Source organism: Vipera ursinii, assembly GCF_947247035.1.
Source record: "Vipera ursinii genome assembly, chromosome: Z".
Taxonomy (NCBI): domain Eukaryota; kingdom Metazoa; phylum Chordata; class Lepidosauria; order Squamata; family Viperidae; genus Vipera; species Vipera ursinii.
In genome coordinates this window covers 91,195,590-91,209,422 of record NC_139517.1, presented here as the reverse complement: position 1 = coordinate 91,209,422, position 13,833 = coordinate 91,195,590, and the positions used below count along the sequence as shown (strand labels likewise).

General features: G+C 39.6%; 1 protein-coding gene across 1 annotated transcript in view; it reads right to left on the bottom strand.

The window, feature by feature from the left end:
• The window catches only part of HYCC1 (hyccin PI4KA lipid kinase complex subunit 1), a 49,864-nt gene that overhangs the window by 5,066 nt on the left and 30,965 nt on the right, over positions 1–13,833 (bottom strand). Inside the window, exon 10 of the mRNA XM_083376354.1 lies at positions 6,207–6,366. Within this exon, the coding sequence (XP_083232480.1) occupies positions 6,207–6,366 (160 nt within the window). The remainder of the gene's footprint in view (positions 1–6,206; positions 6,367–13,833) is intronic.

The following is a 13,833-nucleotide window of genomic DNA, read 5'->3' as shown; positions in this document are numbered from 1 at the left end:
TAAATATATCCATTAACAGTATAAGGAATATTTTACTTGGTTAAATATACATTAGTATCTCAGACTCAAACCAGTGATTTTGTTATGTTCAACATTGCTTCTGAATTAGTTTTACACTATTACAGTAGGACAATTTTCTAAAATATGCAGATTCAAATTATAAAAGAAAATATTATTTTTGAAAATTCAAGGATTTCTATCTTTCTGAATTCCAACAGATAATAAAACTCCCTTTCTTGCTGTCTGTTCTACTACATAATGTGATGCTTCCTCACAAGGACCAATATCCATATCATTTATCTTGTTATCACTAGTAGCATACAGCAGAGAGGAGACAATGCACTCAATCTTCCCATTTTCCAGACTTTCTTTGTGGATTGCCTGTATATACTCTGGGAAGTAAGGAAGACAAATAAGGCTTTATTAAAACTAAAGTGTGAATGCTGCATACTTTATATCACATATTGCTTTTACCTTTCTATTTCTATGTCAAATAAATGTATAAAATAAAATGCAGATTGAACAAATGCTTTAAATCAAACTAATGTTACAATAGTTTACAAAATACTTTGTTTTTATTCAATGAATTCTAAAAAAATCGTTTCTAACAGTCATGTCCTTGTATTATAAAATCTGCACAGTAACTTAACTAATGATAGCACAATTTCCAATAGCAATAAAAATTTATAAAATATTGTAAATAATAGGTCTTTGGGACACATATTACATATTAGAATATTTTTCTTTATGGATCTCTAAGTTCTTGAGTTTGATTTATAGAAATATTGTACTATTGAAAAAGAAATATAAATAGCGAGATACATTTATTACAATTGCCCTAATTCATGAAGACTATGTATTTTGCATCTACAACTCACAATCACTTGCTTTGAAGTGTTTGATGACTGATACCTTAAGCACACAATGACTTCACAGTTCTATATTTATGTACTGAATTGAAATATTCAGAATAAGTGATAAGCACTGACTGATATTTGGATTTGATCTGATTTAGCAATTCAGGAAATAGACCAGTTCATCAAATCCCCATACTTTCTGTAACTACCCTGGAAAACTACACATAGCTGTAGCTTTTCACAGAAAAATATACAGCCATAGACACTACTGAGGGTATGAAATCTATCCAATTTTATAGGTGACCGAATTTTGGAGAATAGCATTCTTTCACTTCTTTAAAGAGGTTTAGAATGGAGCCTTTAGTTTGTTTTGTTTTGGGGCAAAATGGATTACTACAAAAAGAATATAAAAGAGATTATATTATAAGAAAAACTCTATTACTCTTTCCTTCTTGCTTCTCTTCTCTCAAAGGTTTTCACATGAAATAAAAATTAAATGTAGTGGGCACAGAGTCATTGTTTTTTTCTTTTTGCAAATGCCCTCTGTACATTGCTTCATAGCGCAAAGCATCGCATTTCCAACTCAATTCAAATTACTTTAGAAGGATTTTGTTTCTCTTTATGAAGGTACAAAATCAAATGTGCATCCCTAATAAATGTATGAACATTTAAAAGTACTTTTGATTTATTGATTTCTATGTCATATAAAATACAAGGACATGGGAAGAAGAAAAAAAGTAAAAAATCAAGAGTATAAAAGATAGTTGAGTATATAGGATGGTTTCACTGAATCAGCTGAGGAATAAATGGGGCAGTGAGTTTGGCTAAAGTTTGGAACAAAGCAATCTCTAATAAACTGAAAGCTATAGCAAGAACATAAATCTTTTTAAAAATGGAATGCTCTGCCAAACAAAAAAAAGTATTCTTAGACGCTATATAAACACAGTCAAAACCACTTTTAAAAGGAAAAGGGAAGTGAAAAGTATTGAGTCATCATAAGCATTTTTACAAAGTACCCTATCAAATGGAAAAATAATGATTTAACATATTATTACAGAATTCAGTTAAAAGAATAAAGAACTTTTCAGAAGATCTTTACAAATCTGGAATTAGCTGATTAAATAAGAACAGACATCTCCAAAGCATCCCCTTTTGATAACCAATTGCCTTTCAATAAGAATAGGCCCACTGGAAAATAAAAAGTGCTTTTAACATACTGTATTGCACCAGGTTTCTAAGCTAGTTTTGACTAGAAGTCCCATGCCCACAAACTTTAGCTATGGTGCTATTTTAATAAAAGTTATATAGTGCATAGCACATCAGGCTCTTTGTCTGCCTATTAACATTTATTTATTTATATAAATATAACAAGTATACACCATCATAGCCCAAACCTGAACAAAAAGGCAGGTCTTCAAGGATTTTTTGAAAAACAACAAAGCTATTACTCTCTGGACCTCTTATCCCACAAGAAAGCACTATTTAATGATGATAGAACCTGAAGCGCACCAACATTGCAACATTGCGCTCCAAACATGGATACACAGCATTCCAAATGCCTAATCATCCTGGGTGCCTTTCTCCCTTTTGATTCCCTCTTTCCTCCCTGCACTCTCCAACCACTATTAAAGCCTGGTTTATCTCTGAACAAAAGTCTACCTGTAACGGGTTGTGGTTTTCTGTTGCAAATTCTCAATTCCGTTCTTTTTCGCAGAATGTTATGAAATTGACAGGAAAGATGTTTTTCTTCTTCTATGACTGAACTATGTCACACAAAGTGAAAATTGCTTTAAAACAATGGTGAGGTCACATACAGTACATGTACTAATTCAGGCATTCTGCATAAGCCATAATTTACAAAATAGCTGAAGCTGCACATTGGAAATAAAATTTAAAAACCGTCTGAAGGAAAATATTATCTACCTGTTTTTTTAATTATAGCATTTAACTTACAGATGGTGTTTATATTTAATTTGTTTTTCTCCCTATGATGCATATATCACACATTGATTCATTCTCTGTTCCACTGGAATTAAATAATGAATAAGAAAGCAATTCCAAATTTTCTTTTAATTTTCTTTCATTTCTTTGCTTTAACATTAATACTGACTAAATTACCTACCATTTTTAAGAGGGATTAATGATTCCAATCAGTATTTCCACTGTTTATCACAAAAAATTATTAGTCTACACTTTTATGATCTAGGTTCTGTTGTCTGATTTCCACATCTTGCAAACTTTACTTTGTATCACAGTACCATAGTTTAATGGCAACGCATCAATTTTAGATAATTGAAGTTCTGTTTAATTTTGTCCTTACTAACATGTGCATTAATTTATCTTATAATAAAGTGAATGTTCAGCCACACTTACTATATATACAAAAAGAATTAAGCCTCCTAGAGATTCTATTATTCTATTATAGTCCAGAAGGAAAAATAAACACTATATCAAGTATTCTAATTCTGAAATAGACCTATATGTAACCAGTTGACTGAAAAATAATCAGTAGAAATCAATGCTTCTGAACAAGACAGAGCATAAAACATGTTTCTGAAAACAGCAGAAAACTATACCATTTTCTTAAAACATAATTTCTCCACAAGGTCATATCCACAAGGGATATCTGAGGGAACACCTGCTGCCAGCATCAAGTTCCCTTCGTCCAGTGCGCTCCCACAGGGAGGGTCTTCTCAGGGTGCAGGCGGTAAAAGATTGCTGGCGGGTAACACCCAGGGGGAGGGCCTTCTCAATGGGTGCGCCTGCCCTCTGGAACCAGCTGCCCATGGAGCTGAGGACTGCCCCCGACCTCCGTTCATTCCACCGGGACCTGAAGACCTGGCTCTTCGAGCTCTCTGGCCCAGGCTGAGAATTTTAATTCTAATTTTAATTGGGGTTTTTTACTTTTTCAGGGACTGTTATAATCTTTTTAATTGTTTTTAATTTTTGTATTTCTTGTTTTAATTACCCTGTTAACCGCCCTGAGTCCTTCGGGAAAGGGCGGTATACAAATCCAATTAAATAAATAAATAAATAAATTTTCATAAAGATGCTTCTTGGCATTTTGTCTGGATCTCAGTGAATAGTTCCACAATTGCATAGTAGATTAAGCTGCAACAGTGGTGATCAGGTCTATTTAGTCAGATCTTAAGAGAGATATAATTCAAAGTTCTAATCAACTTCAAAAGCTGAGAGAACAACATTGAAAAACCAAGAATATGCCACCCTTTTCAAATTAATAAATAAATGACTGTACTAAATATAGTCAAAACAAATCTAAACATGAAAGTACATCTCTTTTAAAATAGTTCATCTTGAAGCAAAATGTTACTTTCTTCTGAATTATAAACCAACATTTTAAAAAGATGTCTACATTTCCTTTCATATTTGGTTCACATATCACAGATACTTATAGTATTCAAAATTTAGTCATACAATAATAAAACAAATATCCTGGTGCACATTTTTCTATTGTTCCCGCTATTGTTCTGCCAGCAGAACACTGAACAAGTCAATATTTGTTTACCCCAGCTAAAACTCTAAACTTGTTCTCCTAACAAGCCAGGTTCTAATAATAACCTGTTGGATGCAAGCTCCTTTCCAGCAGAAGTAATTAGAAGTATGTAGAAGCTCTTACATGTATTTGTAACAAATCAAAGTAGTTTCATAGAAAATTGATCTATAAAATAGCCCCAGATTCTCCATCAGGAGCCAAAATGGTACTTCATTTCATCGCATTATGAAATTCTTTTCCTGAAGGGAAAAGCATCAAATATATTGGATAATTAAGGATCTGCAGCAATGCTTGCATACCTTGCAAATTATCCTTCTTCTTAATAGAATAACTGTTCATCTTTATTGTAGTCAGTTGCTTTACTAATATTATCAAGGCTCATGCCTTATTGTTTGTTATCTGCTGCAGCACACACTTGTCCTAACCATTGCCTCTTGAACTTCAGCACCTGTATCATCAAGCATGACTCCTGCAGAAAGGTAACATTGAAAAGTAGTGTCTGAAAAGTGCAAGATATGTATCTTTTCTGGACTACCAATATATTTATATTTATATAAAATATTGGAAACTACATTAGCTGAACAAAAAAAGAACAGGTTAATTATTAAGTTTAAGCAATAAATCAGTATTTCCATTATACGTTCTAACAGGAAATCAAAGAGAAACAGCAACTAGCCCTATCAGTGATAAAAAATATAGGAAAAGGACTCTGCTGTAGTTTGTTTAGAAAATTATATCTTCTTTGTGTTCAAAAAAAACTAACACCTTTATTTACTATTATGAACTATTCTGCATCCAACCTTAAAAGCCACAAAATCATTACTGGGCCTATGAATCCATTCTCTAGCGCTGAATGTATATCAAAAGACAGAAATAACCTTAGCAGTTCCAGCTATGTTTGCTATATTTGTAACATACAAGACATAGTACATGAAGAACAAAAGCACTGCACAATAATCAGTATAAAACTTTCATTAATGGCAGTATACATATATAAACACTGCTGTAATAAAAAAAATTGAGGGAATTTATGTTGGGTTAAGAAGAATAACATGATTAATCAACCATGTTAATAATTACTTTGAAACAATGATATATTTGAAAATATGATGTAATAGAGAATTAGAGAAAGTCTTATGGTCCAATAGAAGTAGAGGAGATGCTAAAAATCTGTTTTAGCAATCAAAATATTGATAACAATTTTAATTATGCTGTTTAAGTAATGAAAGCAAAATAGTTTACACTCTGGGGAGGCTGATGAACGTATGCAGTATATCTTATCCAAACTACTTACATAGTGCTAGTACTAGACTGTTATTATAATAAAAGTAAAAATTATTACAATTTGGCAATGTAATTATAATAATTATAACTGAATAGTGTTTTAGGTAAACAAGGCATTTTAAGTTATCCTTTTTCTCTAGAAAACAATATACTATTTGACATTTTATGAAGATACAGCATTTCATGCTAAAATACCTACTAATGATCAAATTCTAGATATGAGGCATTGAGGGCTCAAAAGTGCAATGAACATATTAAACCAGAATTTTAATATAATGTATAACATTAATTGACAACAAATAATGTATAGTGAACTGTAAAATAAGCATTGCCTGGTTCCTTATGCTAATGAAAACCGAGGATGACATAAAACCTCTTTTTATTAGAGAAATAAAATATCATTAAAATTAATTAATCTTTTTATACTAGTATGTATGGGATCTCTTATTAGTATAAATAATATCAATTTTTAGATAATCATGGTATATCAGTTTTGGAACATCCATTTTTTGTTATGGCATAACTAATATTTTCAGAACCAAAGTTCTTACCATGTCTTTTCCATCTATGGCCCCGAATAGACATGCTGGTCACAGCATTTCTTGATATCCTCGATGCTGTAGGAGTAATTTCAACCTGAATACATTTAGTACCTTCTTTGTTAGATTTTATGGCACCTTGAGGCAATGAAGCTTTTATTGCATTAGCTACCTAAAGAAAATAACAATAATTAAATAAAATGTGTGTGAGATTGTCACGTTAACATTGGATTTTGAATTGAAACAATATTTATCATATATCAAGAATTGCATCAGATATGACAAAAATCAAGAGGTAGTTATTTGACTTCCATCTGTTCACAATTACTGCTTTAGTTCAGATGATTAAAGACTTCAATCAGAAAACATTTGCCAAATCCCATTAATGATTACATTTTCTCATCTTGGTTTTTTTTAAGCCAGTGTACATTTTTCCCCCCATGACAATTTATTTCCTCTGTACAATCATTCTTTCAGTAACTGAAATCCTTGAAACTAAGAAAAATAATGAAGCAGTGTTTTGGACTATAGGATGGGAATGTGTGTCTGCACGAAGTCCAGAAAAACATTTTCTGCCAATTATTTGATGAACAATCTAGTAGAAATAGACTGTTGGTTTCTCACTAGTTAGACTTCCTCTTAGCTCCCAATGATCCTGCTAAAAATTGCTGTTCTCTGTAGCATGGAATATTTATGACTTCCAATTAATCTAATATTGCAGATATATACAGTAGGGCTGTGCAAAGCCTCTATTTTGAAGACAAAAATGTGCTCTGAACTATACAAAACAATGATATGAACACAATACTGATCTACAACTGTCTTTAGGGCATTGGGAAAAATAATTTTAAGTTGCAGACACCTGCTGTGTTCATGCTCATTGCACTCTGAAACATGAATCCAGTCTCTTTAGACATAGGTGAAGCCACCAGGTAGCTTTAAATCAGTTACCGTATGTTCTCTCAGCCTTAGGAAGAAAGCAATGGCAAATTGTTTCTGAAAAGGTTGTCAAGAAAACTGCATGAATTTGTCCAGACAATTGCAAAGAGTCAAAACAGACTTGAAAGTTAAAAAAAGAAAAAAAACATGCTTCAATTATCTGATACAAATATAAAACAATAAACACAGGCCTGAAAAGCCTGGGAATTTTTATAGAATTGGAATTATGCACTTAAACTATGTCTATAAAAATTGCAATATAAAAACACATGGAAACATTTTCATGAGCCACAAGGGCAAAGACACTGTTGAATATGACTATATCTGCCTGCAGAACTCTAATATATCAAAATGTGCTTTTATTAGTACTCTCCTTTGTTTATGTAATGTCAAACAGAAGATACAAAACAGGTTTCCTCTATGCAAATGACTCAATTTCAGAATCCATCACATAAGAAGGCAACATGTTGATGAAAACTATTATCCTCACATTATTGCCTTACAGATATTGATGCTTACTCGTAGCACCAGGAAAGGCCATAGAATACAGATTTAACTTTAGATGGAAAATTAGATTAACCCAGACCAAATTATTTTTGGCCAATACTTGCTAAATGTAAGCCAGGCTTTGTTCTCAACTTTCAGCATTCAAGACACTAATCATGAAGTTTTCTTTGATGCACATATTTGAGAAATCCCAAATTGCTGTGAGAAATCTAGATTGCAGCACTCTGTAATTACAATAAGGGCCCACTTCTGTATCATACAAAAGCTGATTTTGCCTTTATGGCACTCTTTTGATAATTTACCTCTAAGCGTTATTCACTAAAATGATAGGCTTATGCCCTCAAATCCTTCCTAAAATGAAAAACATTGAGAGCAACACTACAATTGCACACAATAATACTGGGAAGTTTAAATCAGCTACTTTAAGTGGTGGTGCTCTACTGTCTCCAGAGTTTGAACTAAGATTGAAAAGTAAAATGCTAAAATATAATCTTGTCTTACAATCTTTTTCCATTGGTATTGTAATCTGTCCCATTCAGATTGCATCTAACCCTTACACAGGTGCTAATGTGTTGATAAATGGAAAAGCCATTTATCAACGTCAGTATATCTGTTTGTCCCCAAATCTGTCTCTGTCTCCTCAACTTACAACTATCTGTTTAGTAACCATTCAAAGTTATAACAGCACTGAAAAAAGTAACTTATGACTAGTTCTCACACTTACAACTTGGCAACTGGCATATATTTATGACAGTTTCACTGTCCCAGGGTCATGTGATCACCATTTTTGACCTTTCCAACCAATTTCTAGAAAGCAATGTCAATGGGGATGCCAGGTTCACTTTAAGACCGCATGATTCACTTAATAAGTACAATGATTTGCTTAACAATTGTGACAAAATGGTCATAAAATGGAGAGAAATTTTTTTTAAACACTGCTTTGTTTATTAACAGAAATGTTGGGGTCAATTGTGGCTGTGAATCAAGAATTAGCTGTACATCAAAAGCATTTCTAAAATCCAAGAATGCATCACAAAGAGAGGATGCCAACACTAAGTTCTATTCGTTTATTAGTATTTTTCACAATCTTGCTAATCTATTGGGAACACCCTGAACACTATTTGCTCTTCATCTAAAACTGACACATTTGGTATTCTGAAAGTTCCATGCAGAGTGCCTGGCACAGAGTTTGCTCGTAATGCTCAACACATTGATTGGACTGAACTCTCAAGCTTATTTTTTGTACCTTTGTTAAAAAGGGGGATTATAATACCTAAACCCAATCACTGGGTATCACATCTTATCAATGTCTATGAAGACAGAAGCCAAAAGTGCAACTTACCACTTCATATTTATCTTAAATAACTCCTTGATATTTAAGACAGTTACTTCCTGGCATCTATCCAGGCCTCTTCTATTGAGAATTCTATTGCTCTGAGAGCCAGTTTTGTCTGATTGTTAAGGCACACCAGGCTAGAAACCAGTAGACTGTGAATTCTAGTCCCAATGTAAAAATGAAAAGGTGGGTAACTCTGGGCCAGTGACTCTCTTTCAGCTCAATCCACCTCACTAAGGTGTTATGGAGAAAACAGTAGAAGGAAAGAGTATTAGGTATGTTTGCCATCTTGAGTTTTTTATAAAAATAATAAAGACAGAATTTTAAAAATCTAAATAAAACAAAAATTAACTTTTATATCTTAGAAACTAAGATTGGGCAGCCAAGAGTGCACCTTCAAAAAATGCTGAGCATGATCTATGTGGATGTTCCACTTCTCTACTAAGACATGGCTGATTATCGGAGACGGGTGTTTATGAGTAGGATAGCTGATCCTTCCCTCCTTAAAGAACTGAAAAAGTTTATTAGTTTTGCAATCCACCTTTTTTATTTCATTAATATTTGAGAAATTAGGTGAAAAACAATTTCTACCAACAGTGCCCTTTACTATTTAACTTATCAACAAAATGTTCTAATCAATTTTCAATGCAATGAAGTCAATTTTCAAACTATATAATCAATTTTACCAATGAAAATGCAACCACATGACTGTGGGAGAGGAATGGTCATCAGAATTTCAAAATCAGGTTATTAAATGGCCATGAGGAAGTCTGCAATTATGAACAATAGCTAAGTGACTGCTCTTAAGTAAAAGACTACCTGTACAGCATAGAATCAGGATACTAAACTTTCAATGTTACCTTCCAGTCAGTTCAAGACCAATTTTAAAATGGTGAGCATTGCCTTAAGGTGCCCTTACAGCAGCAGTCCCCATTCTTTTTGACACCCAGGACCAGTTTCATGGAAGACAATTTTTCCATGAACCGGCGGGGGAGTAACAGCATACAATCTAGATCAGACATGTCAAACTCATAATGCCACGTGACGTTGCGCAACTTATCCGGATGGTTTTGCCATTGCCGGCAATGGGGTGGGCGCAGCTTCCGGAAGACGTGTCCGGCCCAGAGGCTGGCGACACCCCTGATCTAGATCATTCACATGCAGAGCTTACAGTAGGGTTAGCGCTCATATGAGAATCTAATGCCTGATGAACTGAGGTGGAGCTGCGGTGGTGATGCTAGCACTGGGGAGCAGCTGCAAATACAGATGTAGTTTTGCTCACTTTTGCTCACCTCCAACTGTGCGGCCTGATTTCTAATAGTCCATGGATTGGTACCGGTCTATGGTCTGGGGGTTGGGGACCCCTGCCCTACAGCACACAATCAGGATTACTAAATTACTGGGAGCTCCTACACAGAGAGCCTGTCCAGTGAAATCTTTAGGAAATCTTTAGGTGAGAGCTCTATGGGGCAGGCCATACCCAGTGGGGTTGCTCCAGACTTCCATCCCCCCCCCCGAGAATTGGCTCTGTAACCGTAGTGAGAGGACGGTGGTAGGCCTGCCCGGGGGGCTTATCCAGCTGAGTGGCAGCGGCTGGACGGAGGCCTGGGACTCCCTCTCCGAATAGATCCTCCTCATGGACTATCATCTATGGACTGCCTACGATTCGGACTGCTATTTATGCCTTCCTTTAAATATTCGTCCACGGATTTATGCGCCCTCAGGGGTGCTCCCCCCTCCTGGGTGCGACCCGCCTTGCCAGCCGATTATAACCTCGAGGAAGGGCCCATTTATTGGGACCCTGAGAGTTGGCTGGGCACGGGTAGGGGCCTTCGTCGTAGACCTAATAAGAGGCCCCTGATTATTTTTCTTTCAAAATTTTTTAGGGGGTTAGGGAAGCGGGAGGGTTCTTTTGGTTGTTTGGATAAGGGGGGCTATCCAACTACCGCTGTTCTGGCTAGGGCCGATGGAGATCGCTGGGGGGAGGAGCGGGGGTCGGTCACCTCCGGGGCTCCAGGGCTGGTCGTGGGGCTACCTATTCCCACGACATCAGGGAATGGCAGCAGATGGAGGAGCAGAGGGCCGTATCGATCTCAGGGAAGGCCTCTCCGCTACTTACAAGCGGTGAGGCACTCCGACCCTCTGGCTCTACCCCAAGGTCCCGGGAGTGAGGGTGTGCAGCCCCCTGAGCTCCGGCTGGTGTATTTGAACGCCAGGTCCGTCGCTAATAAGGCTCCTCTCGTTCGTGATCTGGTCGAGGGTGAGCAGGCGGACCTGGCTTGCATCACGGAGACTTGGTTGGGCCCAGAGGGCGGGATTCCTCTGGTTGATCTTTGCCCACCAGGTTTCCGGGTGCTGCACCGGCCTCGGGCTCAGGGTAGGGGTGGGGGTGTGGCTGTTGTTATGAGGGAGACCTTGTGTCCGCGGGAGGCCACTGTTCCTCAGATAGTCGGGTGTGAGTCTCTCTTTTTGAGATGCGGCCCTGGTGCGCAGTTGGGCTTGCTGCTGGTGTACCTTTCGCCTAGTCATGCAGCAGCAGCCCTGCCTGAGCTGCTCGATGTCCTCTCTGCGCTGGTGGTTGAGTTCCCGAAACTTATAGTTTTGGGGGATTTCAACCTACCATCGCTGGGAGGATCATCTGAGTTGGCCCGGGAGTTCATGGCTTCCATGACGGCCATGGACCTGACGCAGGTAATTTCGGGACCGACTCATGAGGGAGGCCACACCCTTGACCTAGTTTTTTTATCTGGACAGTGGTTAGATGATCTTGGTGGGGGCTCTCCAATTATTATGCCCCTGTCATGGACCGATCATCATCTCCTGCGACTGGTCTTCCGTTTTGCCACCCCCCGCCGTGGGTGTTTGGAACCAATTAAATGGTACCGCCCCAGACGCTTAATGGATCCACAGAGGTTCCAGACAGCTCTGGGGTCCCCACCTGCCTCCCTTGCTCACAGCTCGGCAGATGCCTTAGTGGAAGCCTGGGAAAGGACGGCCACTGAGGCTCTTGATCGAGTTGTACCCCTGCGGCCCCTGACCCGGTGCAGATCCCGTCGAGCTCCATGGTTCTCTGCGGAGCTTCGGGAGATGAAGCGTCGGAGACGGGGCCTAGAGAGCGGTTGGAGGTCCAGCCGATCCGAATCCGACCGATTGCGACTAAGAGCCTACATTAGGTCTTATCTCGCTGCGATAAGGGAGGCGAGGTCTAACCACTTCGCCACCCTTATCGCGTCCGCAGATAATCGCCCGGCCGCCCTGTTTAGGGTGACTCGCTCCCTCCTAAATCAGGAGGTGAGGGAGGATCCCTTGCAGGGCCGTGCCGAGGAGTTTAACCAACATCTGTCGGACAAAATCGCTCGGATTCGGACCGGTCTGGACTCTGACTGGGCAGAGTCTGACGATCAGGACACGGGTGGTCTTGTCGATATCATCTGGGAGGAGTTTGATTCTGTGACTCCGGAGGAAGTGGACAGGATCATGGGGAGGCTGAGCACCACCACATGTTTATTGGACCCGTGCCCTTCCTGGCTGGTTTATGCAGCCCGGGAGAGGACACGCAGCTGGTTCCAGGCAGTTATATCGGCTTCTTTGAGTGAGGGTATCTTCCCCGCCGTCTTGAAGGAGGCGGTGGTGAGGCCTCTCCTCAAGAAGCCTGCCCTGGACCCTGCTGTATTGAATAACTTTCGTCCTGTCTCCAACCTTCGCTTTCTTGCGAAGGTTGTTGAGAGTGTGGTGGCGCGTCAGCTCCCTCTGGTCCTGGATGAAGCGGATTATCTAGACCCGTACCAATCGGGTTTCAGGCCCGGGCACAGCACGGAGACGGCATTGGTCGCGCTGGTGAATGATCTCTGGAGGGCTCGGGACAGGGGGCATTCCTCTGTCCTAGTCCTATTAGACCTCTCGGCGGCTTTCGATACCATCGACCATGGTATCTTGCTGCGGCGTCTCAGGGGATTGGGAGTGGGAGGCACAGTTTTACGGTGGTTCTCCTCCTATCTCTTGGGACGTTCGCAGTCGGTGTTGGCAGGGGGGCAGAGGTCGACCGCGAGGTCTCTCATTTGTGGAGTTCCTCAGGGGTCGGTCCTCTCGCCTCTCCTGTTCAACATCTATATGAAGCCGCTGGGTGAGATCATTCGTGGCTTTGGAGTTGGGTATCATCAGTACGCTGATGATACCCAACTTTTCTTTTCGACCCCAAACCACCCCAGTGATGCCCTCGACGTGATGTCCCGTTGCCTGGAGGCGGTTCGGGTCTGGATGGGGAGGAACAGACTCCAGCTCAACCCCGACAAGACTGAGTGGCTTTGCATATCTTCATCCCGGGTTTATTCGGACATTCCACCTCTAACTATGGGGGGTGAATTATTACCCCCCGTAGATAGGGCTCGCAACTTGGGGGTCCTCCTAGATTCACGGCTCACCTTGGAAGATCATATAGGAGCCGTGACTAGGGGGGCCTTTGCACAGGTTCGCCTGGTGCGTCAGTTGCGGCCCTATCTTAGCCGGGATGATCTGTGCACGGTCACTCATGCGCTCGTGTCCTCTCGTCTGGACTACTGCAACGCTCTCTACATGGGGCTGCCCTTGAGGACCACTCGGAAGCTCCAACTGGTACAGAATGCAGCCGCGAGAGTGGTGTTGGGAGTCTCCCGATACTCCCACGTTACACCTCTGCTCCGTGAGCTGCATTGGTTGCCAGTTGTCTTCCGGGTGAGATTCAAGGTACTGGTAACGGTATTCAAAGCACTCCATGGCATGGGGCCGGAGTACCTCAGGGAACATCTGCTGCCGGCATCAAGCTCCCTGCGCCCTGTGCGTTCCCACAGAGAGGGCCTCCTCAGGGTGCCACCGATCAGA